General features: G+C 37.8%; 1 protein-coding gene across 1 annotated transcript in view; it reads left to right on the forward strand.

Moving 5' to 3' along the window:
* Positions 1 to 18,051, forward strand: part of hcn2b (hyperpolarization activated cyclic nucleotide-gated potassium channel 2b) — a 36,336-nt gene extending 18,285 nt beyond the window's left edge. Inside the window, exons 5-8 of the mRNA XM_058401244.1 lie at positions 7,119 to 7,265; positions 7,385 to 7,625; positions 11,380 to 11,544; positions 15,137 to 18,051. Of these exons, the coding sequence (XP_058257227.1) occupies positions 7,119 to 7,265; positions 7,385 to 7,625; positions 11,380 to 11,544; positions 15,137 to 16,026 (1,443 nt within the window). The 3' untranslated portion in view covers positions 16,027 to 18,051. The remainder of the gene's footprint in view (positions 1 to 7,118; positions 7,266 to 7,384; positions 7,626 to 11,379; positions 11,545 to 15,136) is intronic.
* Positions 18,052 to 18,518: the final 467 nt, after the last annotated feature.

Consider the following 18,518-nt stretch of genomic DNA (forward strand, 5'->3'; position numbering starts at 1 on the left):
GTCACCAACCATTTGGCGTCCTATCAGATCTCACCGTGGTTTGTTTTGATCCTTGTCTTTTCCAAACCTGGAATTTTTTCTCTCTTCTTTTCTTAAACAGAGAATCAATGTTTTCTGGATCACACTGTGACCTAAAAGAGAAACAAATTCCATTTTCTAGCGAGTCAATGATGTATAGAGGGAGTGTTTGGATATTAATGGCTAGTTCTTTAGGCCAGGAATCAATTTATATCAAAGACGATGACAGTGATGAGGACAACATATAAAACAGACATTAGGTTCTTCTAATGCTTCACTACCTAAGGATATAGGGCATGCAAGTTCATTCAGAAAACTTTCAGAGAAAGCTGAGGTATTTCCATTAGCCTCTGCATTAGTTTCAGCTAGGATTTAACCAGGAAGTGAAAAAAATCTGATATAATGTTTACATATGAACAGGTAATATTCAAGCAAGATAAATTTCTGGACATACATGTATTATAAGTAATATTACTGGACAAATTCTGTATTGTTTATGTAGGATGTGTGTGGGATAAGCGATCTGTGTCTTCATGATGTGCGTCTGCTCATAAAACTCAATATTTCCAGACTATAAAAGCTTTTGTTGTAGAGTATGCGGCTGTGCAAAGTAACATGTATAAAGGTTATACTTGTGCTTAGAACGTATTATGGTGCTTTAGAGTAAAGTTCTTTGCACAGACAATAACCTGAGCTCAGGATCAAACTACCTGTGAGGCAGCGACGCTACCATGCTGCCCTCTAAATTGCAATTATTTTTTTATTGTTAGTTTGGATTTTATCTGCACCATCAAGTCTTCTTTAACCACAATATCATGAGAGTAAGTTTCCCTGAAATCTCACCCAAGTGATGTTTCGATAGCATCTGAAAGAACATTGTGACATAGCAAGGCAAAGAGGCTTGTCAGATCACCCCACAGGCAGCAGGCATTCCTCTTTATTAATCGTTATTCTGCATCTCTACCAAGCAGCACACAGCCAGCCAGAGAGCTGTCTCATGCGTAGACAGTTATGGCAACACAGTCATGGAACACACTTAAGGGCCTGACAGGAAACATTCTTTGAACAAGATAACATGTATATAAGGGAAAGCTATCAGCTTTATTTCCATTGCACACAGCAAACAGATGTTGATGATTCCTGTGTAGGGAATGAACAGAGCTGGTAGACGTTGGTGTTGATGGAATTAGTTTTAGCCTTGATGGTTATGAAAGCTCTACAGTGGCTCATAATGTAAAATACGTTAACTAACCAAAAATGGAGCAGCGAAACCAGAAACCTGACATCAACATTAACTGAAAACAGAAAGAAGAGGTCCTTACTGAACATCATACTTGTTACTGATTGGACAGCGTGTGTTAATCATCAGTTGCGTTTGGTTGATGCTAATTTTTGGGAGTTGGCTAACAAACAGGTTCATGGCTTGTGCATCTCAGCTTGGAGTGTGTGAGTGTCAGTAGGTTCTACACACTCTCACACATACATGCACACACATTTTCATATACACTCACACATACAAATAGATATAAATAGCTATGGTTTATCTATAACCTGAAGTGACCTGAAGGTGCTAGTTTCCACTTCATCACTGGGTGTGTGTGTGTATATATATGTGTGCGTATGAGGGATTACGAGAGATCCTCTGTGGTCCCTGTTTTTACACTTATGATCCGAATGTCCCTTGTTGCCCAATCAGTCCTACGATGTTTTGTACAGAGTGTTTCCCTGATTCCCAGTAGTACAGGGTAGAACACTAAATGTTATGTAACATCATTACTCTCTCCTCAGACTGCTGCTAAGCATTGTTCTGTTCACAATGCTTATAGCAAACATGTCTAGAAAGTAACCCAGCCTGCCTCAGATCTTTATTTTCAGCTTTAACATTTACATTTAAGGTATTTGGCAGATGACTTTATCCACAGTGACTTACATTTATCTCATTTATACAACTGAGGGTTAAGGACCTTGCTCAAGGGCCCAACAGTGGCAGCTTGGCAGTGCTGAGATTTGAACTCATGACCTTCCAGTCAGTAGGCCAACATATTAACCACTGAGCTACCACACTTTATTTCACTATATATCAAACATTTACATACATTAAGTAGACTGTCTCTTTAAACAGTCTGGAAGATTTAAGAAAATTGATGCAGTGAATTGTTAAAGCTTCGAGTTTGTAGTTCAACTGAAAAGCTTGAAATAGTTTCATGTTATCATATTAGTAAATAAACTCAATGAACAGAGTGTTTACATGTTAATTAGCTAGCCACATCCCTGAAATGTGTAATTCATCCTTTATATCTTTCCAAGATACACTTCTTTTAAATCCTGTATTTATAGTCGTTCTGTGAGTGTAATCCTATGCCTTCCTCTTACTGGTGGCTGCTTGACAAGTGTTGTAGCAGCAATATTCCTCTGAGATTTTAATCTGAGATCTGAGAATTGTCTCACACTGCCAGAATTTTGTTGTTAGCTGTTTTTGGTTGCTGTGGCACTAAACTGGCCATCAGGAAGCAAAATGCATTATGCATTAAGCTTAAACACCTGTTATGCAAGGAAGAATATTTCAAGACTGGCATAAAAATGCCAGACTGAAGATTTCAGGTGATCACCACCTATTAGAGGAGTGTTCTGTGCTTCAGATGAAATGACAATTTAACTGTCAGGCCATAATTATCAGCCTTGTGTATGGAAAACAAATGATGAGGGTTTTAATTCATAGAGCTGTGAAGCATGGTGGTGGCCGCATCATGGTGTTGTGGTGACGTTTTTCCTGGAAAAGGGACTTTTCAGAAATAGATGTTATCATGTCACACCATCCAGAAAGTTAAATCTTAATTCAAAGCAGGCTTTCCAGCAGGACAATGGACCTAAGTTGCAACAAAATAAGTAAAAGACAACAAAGTAAAAGTATTGGAGTAGCCGTTACAAAGCCTTGACCTGATCTCTTGATTAACCTGAAAAGGAGTGTTAAAACGAGGAGACTTTGCAGTTTCTCTCCAACACGACAAGCTGTGTTTTTGTTTGGTTTTATTACCATAAAGAGAAAGAAGACTGTAGAAACATATGTTTATAGCTGCACAAATATAAGTGGTATCAGGAATTCGTTGTTATACAGCAACAAGTATACAGTAAAGGCCTGATAAAAGGTCTGACATGTCATTCATTAATACATTAATACGTTGTATTTGTTGGCTTCAGTATAAGCAGAATAAAGCACTGCAGGTTGTGCTGTGAATGAAAAACAATTTCACATCATGCTGCATTAGACCACTGCATCCTGAATTACTTTTAGCACACCTGAAGTGTTTCATTACGTAATTTATTACATTTTACACTAATAGGACTTATTAACAGGCGGCTTTCAGATACTGGTTCTTAGAATACATACATACATACACACAAACAAATAAATACCAATAAAATATATTTAAAATAAATAAATAAAATCCATGTAAAGAAAATGTGTTCTACAAGGTCTTAATCTGACAGATCAATCAAAAAGTTATTTTAAAATTTGTCCAGACTGTTAAACCAAATGGATCTACATTGTCCAGTAAAAACACACAATTTTTCTCATACAACTCTGTCCTTCATGTTTTAAATGGTTCCATTGTGAAAGGTCAAGATAAAGTGTGGTCAGAACATGACTCACAGTGTAACCGCTGAACTGCTGCTGCTACAGTGATCTATCATGATCAGCCATGAAACATAAACATGTTAAACAATCAGTAGTTCTACAAATGAACTGTACCTTTTCTTTCCTACTCAGCTGTGACGGCCAATAGGGATTACGATTCACCTGATCTTCCAGACAAAATCTTCCTTTCAATATATAGTGAATTTAATTATTATTAAGCTAATTTTTAATAGCCATATAAAGACCATAGAATAAAGTATGTGCACCCTGTAACACCCTCAGGATAATACTACAGAATAAGACAGAACCAGCAGCCCTGAGCAGGGGTGAAATATATCATGCTATTTTGTGAGCCAGATGTTTTCTATAAGTGCCAATAACACGATGAGTTACCTCCCATGCGCCTGCTTTGAGACAATGTCCATTGTTAAAAGTGCTATGTAAATGAAATTTAAATGAACTGAATGCAGAACAATTTCATTTCCTGTTCTTGAATGACAAACTATCGTTACATGCATCTGTCCATCATTCCTGCCAAAGCTCAGCCATATATCTCATAAACATGGTGTAAAATTCATTTAGCTCATAATGTTGCATGCTCTGATATGTAGGCAGTTGCATTGCTGTGATACAGCTGAAGGGTTTGGGCAGATGGATTTACTGTAAAGATGTTTTTGTTGGAAGGATAAAGCAGGTAATCTGTAACATGTCTGTAATAATTGCAGCGAGTAAGCTTTTAACCTATTGCATAATAAGAGTTGGATGGTAGCACAGCACAGTGCAGCACTCTCAGAAGGCTGGTGTGAAAACATTCATATCCTGAGTTAGTAAGAGCGGTCAGGGCTAAAAAGCAAATTACATGGTGGAGATCTGAAGCTTATATTTGCCATAGACAAGAAAAAATACTCCTTTCTTATTCAATGACAGGCCTGTTTAATTGTAACCATGCCGACACGCATAAATAATGTTATTACTAGGGCCCATATTATACTAGACTAGTGATTTCAATATCACACAACTAACTAACATTGAAATGAATAAATAACTGACACAAATAAATAACTTCATTCTTTAATAAGAATCCAAATGAAAAGGCAGGCGTTGTAGTCAAACAGGCGGAAAGGTCAGGAGATTGTACAGACACAATAAAAAGCAAAACCAGGATCAGAAACTGAGAAAGAGAAAAAGGTCAGAGCCAGAGAAGCTAAACTCAGCTAAAATACTCAGAATAGCAAATCCAACTGAAATAACTAAAGCTCACAGAGCACAGAGAGTGTGGAGATTAAATCTATTGGATTGGTTTTGTTGGAGTTTAGTTGAGTTAGAAGGACTTGGATTAGATGGTGGGGCTCATTGTGACAATAACATGGAATTAAGATTTGTTTGGAGAAGACTACTGCTACTGAATCCTGTGAGGGTTTTTAATTTATTTACTTTCTTTCTTTCTCCATCCCTCACTCTTACCTCTTCCTTTCTTTCTTTCTTTCTTTCTTTCTTTCTTTCTCACTCTTACCTTTTTCTCACTTCCTTCCTTCCTTCGTTCCTTTCTTTCTTTCTTTCTTTCTTTCTAATAATTGTAGGATATATAACAATGTAGTTCTGTGAGAAATCTCCCACTGGAGAGAAGAGGATTGATGAGAGAGGAGAAGGGAGGATGTGATGTAATTGTATTAAGGCCTGATTGAATGAATCACACAAGAGTGAAACATATGCTGATCTGATTGCGAGTGACAAACAGTAAATTACAGAGACTTTGTCCAGCTTGATGAAAAACCTGGCTGTGCTCAAATAAAGATTGGCTGTGACTGCTGCAAGGTGTCTCCTTTCATTAGCCAGAGCTTATTTAAGACACTTAAACCTCATCTGACACATTTTTATGTTGCAGAAAACAGATTCTAACTTTTTTTGTGTGTTTTCTAAGTTCAGCTGTGGGATTAACAGGCGTGCAGAGCAAAAGGACGAGTGGATAAAGAGGAAGGGCATTTTGGAAGCCTCTTAGCTTATTTCACTCTTATCCTGCTGTAATGAATTGAGATTTAATTAGATTAGGATTGGATGCGGATTACTGAAACAAAAGGTTTTGTGAAATTGTTTTGTAATTAGGGATTTCCAGCATTTCACCTCCTGACATCAGCTCTCTCTGCAGGAGGGATGATGAGCAATACTGTGTGTATAAGAGTGTGTGTGTGTGTGTGTGTATATAGTGCACACTTCATGAGTATTTGTTTAATGCAAATGAGTGTTTAAAGGGAGAGCTAAATGCATTTCCATATTAATCAATGCATATTAATCTTGAACTTTTTGTTCTATATTTCTTATGTTCTGTAAAGCTGCTTTGAGACAATGCCAATTGTTAAAAGCTCTACAGATATAAAATTGAATTTTAGTGAATTGAATTGAATTTCCCAGATATGTGCTTCTTTAAGTTATTAAGAAACATTGAGAATCAGATATAATGCGTAGCGAGCAGGCAAAACTAAAAATTTATACTAAAACAGTTATACTGAAAAACATGAAATAAAATAAGAATTAAATACTGAACTTGTATCAGAAGTGAATGTTATTTCCTGCATCACTTTTGTCTCTCGTGTCACACTGAAATGCAAACACTGTTTAATCTCAGCCCTAAAGTAGCCTATAAGTAGCAGAGTATTTTCCTTCTTTCATTCTTTGTTTTGTCATTCCTGCTGCAGTGATTTCTGAACTTTTCATCCATCCATCCATCCATCCATCTTCTACCTTCCTTCCTTCTGTACGTCCATCCGTCCTCCCTTCCTCCCTCCCTCCATCCCTCCCTCACTGCCACAACTCCCTTTCCTTCTTGTTATACATCTGCTCTTCCTTCCCTCCCATTGTCCTTCCTTCCTTCCATCCTTCCTTCCTTCTTTTTCACCTTGAGAACGAATCCTGCACCATGCCATGGTTTTGGCACCAAAGGCAGAAATTGAGTAGCCTACCTGTTCATTACTGCGGAAATTCAGGTTTTAAGTACAGTTTGTTATTTCATTTTTGATGGGTGGTTTGGCAGCTCAGGGTTCATGGCCTTATGTGATTGTACAAAAAACCTCAACATTTGGTGTTTTAATGGTTGCCTGTGTACTATATTATGTTTTACTGCATCTCACAATACACTAGCAGTTTATCAGGGTAGCAAGAGAAATAGAAGAGCACTGTTTCACTGGTGCCTCACTACTGTCACAATCTCACATGCTCCTGAGTCTATCACATCCCCCATAAATAACCCAGTCTGATGTCTCCTAACATAGTAACAAAGCCCAAACAGGAAAGCCATGCTGTCTTTCTAATTATGCAGCCTTATCTGTATGTAAGGATCATCACCAGCTCGGTTGTTGCTCAAGTAAATAAATGAGATGGATGGAAATTGGGAGATGGAAATGAACAAGCTGTTGCTCTGACACACATAACCGAACGCGTCTGTCTTTTATTGTTCTGTTCTCTTCAGTACAAACAAGTGGAGCAGTACATGTCCTTCCACAAACTTCCTGCTGATTTCCGGCAGAAGATCCACGATTACTATGAACACAGATACCAAGGCAAGATGTTCGACGAAGAGAGTATTTTAGAGGAGCTAAATGAGCCACTGAGAGAGGTGAGTCCTACATTAATCAAAATAAACTAATCAGGGAGCATAATAACTATGAATTACATTTTTAATCTAATGCTCAGCCTCAACCAGTACATTTTGCTCATCATGACTTTCATTTCCAGGAAATTGTCAACTTCAACTGCCGCAAGCTGGTGGCCTCCATGCCACTTTTTGCAAACGCTGATCCCAACTTTGTGACAGCCATGCTGACCAAACTCAGATTTGAGGTCTTTCAGCCGGGGGACTACATCATTCGTGAGGGGACCATCGGCAAGAAGATGTATTTCATCCAGCATGGGGTCGTGAGTGTCCTTACCAAAGGCAACATAGGCATGAAGCTCTCTGATGGCTCTTATTTTGGAGGTAAAGACCATACACTGTAGGCCAAGACTTAATGTAAATCACATTCTGGACTTTTAAGCAGTAATACACTTTTGACTGAACTGAAATTAGAATTAAATACTGTTGGGTGTCAAAGTAAAAGTAAATTAAAAAAAACAATTATTTTTCTGCCTATACAATGAGGTGGGTTTATTACAAATTACTTAGCTTCTGATGAGGGCCCAGTGATTTGTTTGATGAGTATAAAATGGTGTCATTTATAGTCTATAGTCTTCAGTCACCAGATCTTAACCCAAATGAACACCTAATGTTAATTTTGGAGTGATGTGAACCTAGACAGTGATCAATACCACCATCATCATCAAAACACCAACTGAGGGAATACAGATCAGTGTTCATGTGTCCAGTGCACTTCCTGAGACTTGTAGAATCTATGCCAAGCAGCATTACATCTGTACTGCAGCTTGCATTGGCCCAACACCTTACTAACACACTTTATGTTAGATTTAATTAATTTGCCACTTGTCTATAGCCAGACTATATGATTTTGGAAAAATAGCCACATATTTAAATACCTCTTAATTATACACATTTATACAAATGATTAGTGATGAATTATTTAGTGTTGTTGCAACTAAAGATGGCTGACAAGAAAGTTCTGGCAACCAGACACTCTTTTAAAAGCCACTGAAAGAAAGAAAGCATAACATGAAACTCAGAGGACAGCTACAAATGGTGACCATGATAACAGGTAAAAGAAAAAATCTATTGGACAGAATAAAAAGTGTCTTACTTCCAGCTCACTGTGAAAAAATGTTTCTGTTTAAGTGATCACAATTTTCTGCAAGCACCTGATCGCATTGATTGAAGATGTAAGCAGAATGTAGTCACTTTCTTTAATCAAATATCTTTTGTCTGATAATCATTACCCAGTCTTTTATATTTGGCTAAGATTTTATTGGGCTTATCTCATTCAGTTAAAATAAACCCTAATAAATCAGCTGTCATGACACAGCGTAATCTTTCTAATGATTGCTTTAAACCTCAAATGGCTGCACATATTTCACATATTATTTAATTGCTTGCTGTCCACCTCCATTGTCTTAGAAACTCTCAAACACATCAATATTATTATATGAGGAGAAAGACAGAAAGATCAATGCTGACATTTGAATATAATTACTTTGTTCCAGTTTTAAAAAAAAAACATTCAAGTCCATTTGATGATACTTACTTACATAAGTAATAATACAGCCTCTTTTCTACATCTTTGGCTGATAGTCCTAGAATTTCACTTCAGCTGGGAATGTGCCAGGAAATCGAAGAACCAAAGCAAGTCAAGGATTAAAAAAAACCCAAGTCCAATTAATTACATCTAATTAGCAGTGCCAAACAATAATGACAGAGTAATTTGTAACGTCAACCTTGAAGATTACCCACCCCCCAAAAAAGCTCATTGGTTTGCCAAGTATGAAAAAGCTGAAAAATATGATTTGAACTAATATGCCCAAGTTTCTCTTTAACTACATGGAAATAATTCTTGTATCTTGTCTTTAAAGCCAAAATGGTCAGAAACTTATATGTAGTATGTTACAGTGGGTGACTATGGCATGAATTTCTTCTCAGGAACATGCACATGTCTCTTTTTTAGTTGAGCCTTACTTAAGTGTGCACTATTTAAGGGGAAATGTGAGGCGAGCGTAAGTTCGGATGCTTTAGTCAGTCATACACACCGGTTCTCATTCCCTGTGCAGGAAAAATCATTAATCTCCCCTGAGCTGTGAATATCACGTCTGACAGACTGACACACACACACACACACTTACACACTCACATATGCATGACTCATACAGATGGTCAAGGTCATATGCTAATGTCCCCCTTTCTCTTGCTAAAGAATGAAAGAATAATGAAGCAATATAAAGCATTTTATCTCCCTCTCTGCTTACCTGTGCAGGAATAAAACACTATGTGATGCTATGCGACCTTAAGAACTTCAAGTCTCTTTGATGTGACAATATATTACTAGGAAAATTGATCAATTAACATTTAAAACTTTTTTTTTTTCCAGTTTGGGCAAATCTGGATTCTAACTGTAGCAGTTTAGTTAGCATAATGTCTTTAATCAATATTATATTTTATTCCTATAATTCCACAGATGGTAGCTGTTTCATTAAAATTTCATGTAGAACAGTTGTTCCAGAGATGGCATGCTTCAGGTCATCAACCTGTCTCCTATCACAAGCTGGGTTCTTTCTTTTTTCTGGCAAAACTGGATGTTGATTTTCCAGGCTATGTACTTGTGTAATATCAGTATAGTCACATTCTGGAACAGTCCATAAAAAAGGCAATGCTGTAAAAGATAATAATCCGTGCTGGAGTGGTGCAATATGGCCTAAAGTGAGGCGGAGTGGATTTTTATCCTACAACAGCGCATCTTTAAGTGTGTTATTCCTCCACAGTAGTTTGCCAAAGATTACAATTTTTTAAAACAAAATATGCTTTTTAACTGCTTCGATTTGCATTAAAAGTTGTGGAACATCCATGAGAGTTTAGTTCCAGATATTTATGTAATACCAGCTATAAACAGCTGCTCCGTCACCAGCCTATGTGGAGGAAATAAAACAACTGAAAACCATCACCACCTATCAATGTTTGAATGCTTTTTCTTTGTTAAATCACACATTTTTGTAATTGTTTAATATTACAGAATAATAATTGACTTTGTTTACTATAAAACTAAACTAAAAAGAAATTACTTTAATTCTAATTATGTTACTATAGAAACAACATATTAGCATGCCCATATTAGTATAAACCTATCATTTACATGTGACACCTAGAATTACTGTCAAAGCCACGCTGCTATAGAAAATTAATATATAAACCATAAGAAGCTCTAATTAAGATATAATTTCAGAATCAAGTGTAATTCAGCTGCAGTGAAAGTGCACTCGCTCATTCTGAAGGACGGCCATGTTTTCAGCCGTACGACTCCCGCTTGTAAAGTGTTTTCTTGACTGAGTGATAATTGGGCTGGTGCTTCCCAGCCCCTGTGGTGTTGGCTCTTGACCTTGAGGAAGAACAGCATGCCCAGAAACACGAGGGATACAGGTCCTGACCCCTTCAGAGCCCAGCTAATGTGGTGCTAAATATAATTAGATGTATTAATTAATGCACAGCCTGTTAAAAGCCAATCAGAGGGCATTTTGAGAATGTTCTGTAGCCTATTTCTGAACAAGAGCTTCGCATTAAGAACATCTTAATTACCAGAGATAGAACAGAATTGAATGCCTGATTCATAACATGCAGGAAATATTATTGTGGTGTTAATATGATGTGCATAAGAGATACAGAATTACAAAAACTGGTGTAAAGAATATGCACACACACACACACATATATATATTTCAACTTTTGTCAATTAAGAGTTGTAAAATTTAGTTTATTCTAGTTTGTTTATTATATATTTATTCATCTGTGCACATTACAATCTGTCTGGACTGAAATTACACTGTGTGTGTTGGTTAGTGATGGGTCTTTTATGAATATTATTATTTAACTCCCTCTTTTCATTAAAGTTTTCTGTCTAAGTTAAGCCTGGGTAGTTATAACACCGGGTAAGTGTATATTATACCATAATATTAATGTAAAGGATGAACAGTATATTTCTACCAACCTGGTGCTTTTCATGAGCCATGGTTCATAGATTTCTAGCGGTTGTTATATTGTAATTCAGGTAGCATGATGATGACTTTGTGTCCGTGACTCTCAGAGATTTGCCTGCTGACTCGGGGGAGACGCACGGCCAACGTTCGTGCAGACACATACTGCCGCCTCTACTCGCTCTCTGTGGACAACTTTAATGAAGTTTTGGAGGAATATCCAATGATGAGGAGAGCCTTTGAAACCGTGGCCATCGACAGACTAGATCGGATAGGTAAGGATTTGTTTCTCTGTTGATCTAATCGGCCATCGATCAACACATTGGTTGTTGATTGAACTCAGCATTTTAAGGTAAAACTGACAGAGAGCTTGTATGGCTGCAACACAGTCAGCGTAATTACACCTTTTGAAAACCAGCAGAAAAATGTTATTTGTTTTTCAAACCTTTTAAACTTGAATTAAAAAAAAATGCAGCTGTGTCACTTTGTTAAAGCATTAACCCTAGTTAAGGGTTATTAGCTGCCTCACTGTTTCTTGGCTCTCTATATGTAATATTTATACCTATGACATGTCATTTGTTTGCCTGGAAAGTGGATATAACATACCATTACAAATAGAGAAAAAAAAACATAAATACCTCATCTGGTAAAGCTTCAAATATACACTATATTTCTAGATAAAAGATATACTGTATAGTCAAATCTATGTGAACACCTGACCATCACATTCATATGTGCTTGTTCAACACCCAATTACAGAGTTTTTTTTCTCCTTAACTGTTATAACAGCCTTCAATTTTCGGAGGCGGCTTTCCACTAGATTTTGAAATGTGGTTGTGAGGATTTAGCCACTTTAAAGCCTTAGTGAGTTCAGGCACTGATGTACAGAGAGGAAGCCTGGCACGTAGTCAGCTGTCAAGTTCATCCCAAAGCTGTTCAGTGAGGTTGATGCTCTGTGCAGGTCACTCGAGTTCTTTCACTCCAATCTTGGCAAATCATTTTTATAGACCTCACTTTATGCACAGGGGCAGTGTTCCAGTGAACAGATTTGGGCATTTAGTTCCAATGAACAGAAATCGTAATGCTACAACATATAAAGACATTCTGGAGAATTCTGTGGAAATACAAAAAATATATAAAAGAAACTGCATACATACAAATGGTACAAATCAAGAAGATCATTATAACTTGCTAATACTATGCTTAACATGGAAGATTACAAATCTAGGTCCATTTAAATTGGAAGTAAATGGGATACAAGCATCACCCAAAGGATTGCCAGAAAGCCAAATACTGTTTCAGTATGGTCGAAGAACTAACTGTCAATTCTCCTAAGGCATGAATGAGCATTAAATAAACTTTCATATTTAAAATATTATTAAATAATATTTTATGTCCTCATAGTAGCTGGGTAACATAGATGCAGGTCAGTGTTCCATGTCCAATGTTCCAAGAATGGTATAAAACCAAATTGAGGCGATACCACAACCACATACAACAACAACAAAACATTGAAGCTAACTTATCTATCAGCTTGTTCAATTACTCTGCCATCTAGCTCAGTATCTTAGGCAGTTTAGCTAATGAGCAACAGAACAGGTACACATTAATAATCAGATATATAATTATTTAAGTATCTAAAATTATTATTTATGTATTTAAAAGCTCTTATTAAAACACTTTAAAGCATGACAGTTTTTCAGTAGCAGCTTTCTGATATTTCCTGCAATTAGATTGACACACTTGGTGTGGAAGACATAAGATAAGCACTCATATCTAAATTGCTTACCCAATAACTATTTATTCATAAATATTTATGATTACTGGATTGAGCGTAATGGGCTGGTTTGTTGTTTTTTCCACAACACTGGGAAAAAACAACAAACCAGCCCATTACGCTCAATCCAGTAATCATAAATATAAATAAATATATATAAAAATATATATATCCTCCTAAGACCTGAGCTTGCATTTTAGATTTCTTCTACCTATTTGGGGTTAGGAGGAACCAATAAATATAATAACCAGTTCTATATAATCCATTTCTTTTGTGTACAACAGGTTCCAGTTACAAAGAATTAAGCATTTTGGTGCACACAACCAAAAATGTGATGTCCATGTATGTGGACACCAGGTTGTAGGAGGATATATATATATATATATATATATATATATATATATATATATATATACATATCTATCTCAACCTACCAACCTAGCGTTTCTAGTGTCAGTATCTGTCTGTATTATATGAGTGGTTTATCTATGTGTATTTGTTTGTATATGTCTCTTGTCCATTGCACAATGAAAGGTCAGAGGACCAGAGTCAAGTCTGTTTAGCCTTTCATTATTATTATTTTTTACAATGGACATCCAGCAACAGTATGTAAACATGCAATCTGCTAAACGACGCCCCTCCTCCCTACATCCCATACTCCTTTTCCAAGGTCGGTGTGCTGCTGATGTCACTGTATGTCACATGACCACCTCAGCTGTTTACAAAGCGCCTACATGGCCACTTCCCGCCCTGCTGTTGCCATGGTATCCACATTCCATTTGAGATCAGTTCTGCTAGCAAATGAGTTTGGATTCTAGACACAATGACAGCTCATGCTGCCATGCCAGCCTTGTGTTTGGACGTCTGGACATTAAGCATTAGAGAGACTGGAATAAAATTAACTAAATGAATGGTTATGTGGTTTTGGGAAATGTATGGTTTTCAAACAAATATGATGTGCCATTGGTGCTTCAGATATAGCTACAATTCAGATTAAAAAAAATAGTTGTATACAAAATAAGCTTGCTTATTTTAGAAGCTTTTAAAATGCTCCTGAATGCATGTGCTCACACAAATGAGAACATGCCCCTAGCTGTTTCAGTGTTTACATTAGAAGGGCAGCAAGGTGGGTATGGAGGGACTAGACCCCCTGGGGAGGTGAGAGTCAGCACTGCAGGTTATGCTGAGATGGAAAAGGGTTGGCGTATGAGCATACTAGAGAGAGATGGTCAGGCAATGTCTGTGGGAGGTAGGTCATTTCACCTGGAGAATTGCTTTCTCTCAGCAGTAGGGGTGATTGGATAGGGCTACGGCCACATGCTCCATATCATGTTAGTACAAGAAGCACAGTGACTCAGCAGAAAATACCAGACTACTCTGGCTGCTGCAATGGGTGGGGCCACCACTGGTGCAAAACTTCCAGTGTAAGTTTGGGCTATTAGATCAAAACTGAAGAGAAGTTATTTGCATAAATCTGTGTAGTTACTGGACAGGTGAGTCTTTAAAATTCTCTCAATTTAAGAGTAATTATTGTAAAGACAAGTCTTACAGTTTTTGTAATTAAAAGGGTTGTGTGTCAGGTTCTGGATTAGATATTTTAACTAGAACTGCACCACTAAACAAAGCAATTTGTTTTAAGCACTGCAATGGAACAGCACTATTACAATGCAATAATGGTGGTGTAAAGTTGGCAATCACTTACAAATAGCTTTGACAATGGAGAATAGTTCTGCAGACTGATAAAGGATGATGCTATGACACCAGTTTTTCAGAGCCATATATTGTATATAGTAATATATACTATGGTGCTACATTATTACCTACATAATACACCTACCTTGACCTAGCACAAATGTATCAGCTTGAACTGTCTTTGCTGGTCTACCAACTTCCAAACAGGAATGGGGCATGAATAAATAGAAGTGAACCACATGTAACAGCCCATTAAAATGTTTTTGAGAATAATATCTGAGCAGTGGTGATCCTATTGTGGCTCCTTTCCAGTGGAATGGGCATCTGAGACTAAACTGGCAACTGAGAGTAAAATAAAACTAAAGTAAAACTGAACATGGTTTCCTCTTTATTTCCAGGCAAAAAGAACTCCCTCCTGATGCACAAAGTTCAACATGACCTAAACTCTGGAGTTTTCAACAACCGCGAGAATGAGCTAATTCAGGAGATTGTGAAGTATGACCGGGAAATGGTGAAACTAGTGGATCTGCAAAGACCAAGGGCCATGTCAGCCACTCAGTCCACTCATGGGACCATGTTTCCTTCTGCCAATCAGCCTCCAACAGGCTCAGCCATTGCCACCCTGCAGCAGGCTGTAGCCATGAGTTTTTGTCCCCAGATGGCCAACCCCCTGGCAACCCATGGGGCTCTCCAGTCCCCTCGCATGGTGCGTCGTTTCCAGGTAGTCCAAAGCCTCTCTAGCCCTGGGACACAGCAGACTCCACCAGGTTCACAGTTCTCCATCACTGCTCTGCCCTCTGCCCTCACCGGCACGCCTGTCCAGAGTCCATTGGCTACCGGCGGTCGAACATTCCAGTACAGCTCCAGTCCCATGGGTGCTCCATCAGGCTCCCAGCTCTCCCTGGTACAGCAGCACATCTCCAGTCCCACACACCGAGCAACAGTTCCCAGGAGCGCGATGACCCAGGATGCCAGGGCCCTCTCAGCCTCCCAACCATCTTTGCCCCATGATGCCATGCAACCAGCTGCCCCAAGCCCACCCCAGTCTACAAGAGTTTCCTCCACCTCAATTGGACCAGGTCATAATCTCCCAGGGCCCACAGGCTTCAGGGCTGCCATTCCTCCCAGGATGACACTTCAGCACCAGATGTCTGTGGGAGCATTCCCACCTGCCTCCCTACCACAAATGAGGCCAAGCCAGGACTCGGGACTGCCCAAGAAAGATTCAGTAGTCAGCCTTCCAGAGACAGAGCATCATGTTAGATCTAGATTATCTTCCAATTTGTGACCTTGATGGAGCTGGGTGTGTACGTATCTCTTCCTTCAGCAAGTACATTTCTCAACCCCTTGTCATGCCCTGGATCTTACTTTAAGAATGTACATGGTTCATATTGTGACAAGGGGGGTGACTAGAACTGCCAGACTTGACAGCATACTATTAACCATACAAAGTCTGTAAAAACTGAAGATTTAAATATCACAGAGATGTTTCTGTTGTACCCACCAACATAAATATCAATGTAGCTTCTTCCCACACACTTTGCCTCTTCATAATTGCTTACTTTTATTGTGGTTGTATACAAACATTGCAAGAATCAGTTCCCTACTGTACACGGTAGTTCAAATAATACAGTGTAGAGTGGAATGCAACAAGGAACAAAGGTAACATGTCTCTGATTACTATGTAACTCTTTACAAAAGTGTTTTTGCAAGTCTCCTCCAACATACTTGGAGTGGTTAGTGTTTTTAGTGTTTTTACTTATGACTGAGCAATATTAAAATGGCTATAGAAAATGCAAGAAAGGTGTATTTGACCAAGGGTGTATTTGAACGTTATTCAATTTGAAAGCACTGGTACAGAAATGGATTTAATTTCCTCCTTTCTGGACCAAAGTTCACAGAAAAAAATGTTAAGTGTTTGAACAACTGAAATGAAAAGAGGGGAACATAATTTCATTGCCTTGATTTTCACTTAGAAGCCATATTTTGTCCAGGCCTGTGTGTGTGTGTGTGTGTGTGTATGTGTGTATTTTAAATATTCAAGCAGTTATTTGTTCATATTTATAGCCTATGGCAACATTCTACATTAAAATTATTATTAAATATAAAAATGAAAGGAAAACCCCTAAAATATCGATGGATTTAATTACAATGGAAACAGGAAATGTAGATGGAGAGACACACAATACTGTAAATACATTTTTTCCCATATTGGTGGCTTTTACAGCGCTGCACCCGAGTTAGGTGCCAAATTTAACCTCACTTGTGAATATCAGTGGAAATTAATCAACGATTCTGGAAAGATTAGACCGAGTTAGATATTTTGCACTCTAATGTAAAGGATGTAGCAGCATTCAACATGCACAGTCACTCTGTATAAGTCAACAGAGAAAAGTCTTATGGGCTAGTATTTATAAAATGCTCCTTAGCATTGCAGAAGGAGAGACAATGTAATGTGAACCGAGTGTGAAATACATGCTGCTAGTTCTTTAGTGATTATATCCAGTGAAACATGTTAGCACACTTTATGCAACAATGAGTCGTTCTGTGCTCATGCGCTACCCATTTTTCAGCTTCACAAAATAACCGACTGCGTAATTTCCATTCTCTCACTGTTAATGATTCAAATGTGTTTCTTTTCATCACTGCACTGTTTGAAGATGGCTGGCTGTAATCTCCCCTGTGGCTCTCCCATTCCTGTTGCTTTAGTAATGTCACTGCTCAAGGCCTGTTACATGTAATACTCATGTCGTGTGAAGGCTTCCTGTTTGAGGGTAATATAAGCCAGCATTGTCTTGCTCATGACCTTTGAAAGCGGCTAATGTCTGAATACATGGATTAAAATATAGTTTCAAATCCCTTTTTTTTTTTACAGTTTGATTTTAATATTCTGGCCCTGTAAGATAAATCTGTTAAAAACATCCCCATGTGCCCCTTGTGTATGAAGGTTAAAGTGTAAAACGGTTAAACCTGCTGGCTGGTATGCTACCACCTAAAAATACTTACAACCCAATAGCACTGCAAGAGAACATTCTTCTTTCTTCAGACATTCGACAATCTCCCAACTAGTCTATACTGTTCACCAAATTAAAGAAAAAAAAAAAATTAAAAGCAATAAAAATCTTTCCATGTTTGACCAAAAGAAGCACGGAAGGTAGACTGATTGCTGTTCACCATTGAAATGAAAACATGCCACAGGTTTTGCTATGCATTCAGGCTGGGGATGACTTCTGTTCTGTGGTTTAAGTTCATCTTTCAATAAAGAGAGGAAGAGTTTGGTTTGACCTTAATGTTTCTTTTTTGTAATTTTTTTTCCCCATTAAATAACAGTAGATTTAAAAAAATAAATAAATAAAAATAATTATGGCTTCGGAACTGAGGATGTAGAGCATTTCAGTTTTATAGAACCGAACTTTTTCTAACTCCACCTGTATACCTCATTTCAGCACTCATCTTATTTCACGCTAATTAACTTGGGGAAGCTACTTTGAATCACTTGACAGTGAAAATAACGCCAAAATATAGGAGCATGGAATTGTTACCACTTCATCAATTAACAAGACGGCAGCTTTTATAGTAAGCTTGATTGAATGCCAGGATCATATTCCAATCCGTACTGCAGTAAATTATTCAGTTTCAGAACAACCTCTACATTCTTAATCCCAGAACAATATAGCAGAAAACCAGCAATACAAAGCTATACAGCTGCTTATGATGCACGAGTGATCGCACTGAATAGATTCATAAAACCTTCTCGTCTTCTGTTTTGATGAACTTGTG

The sequence above is a fragment of the Hemibagrus wyckioides genome, linkage group LG10 (genome assembly GCF_019097595.1).
Source record: "Hemibagrus wyckioides isolate EC202008001 linkage group LG10, SWU_Hwy_1.0, whole genome shotgun sequence".
Classification (NCBI taxonomy): Eukaryota; Metazoa; Chordata; class Actinopteri; order Siluriformes; family Bagridae; genus Hemibagrus; species Hemibagrus wyckioides.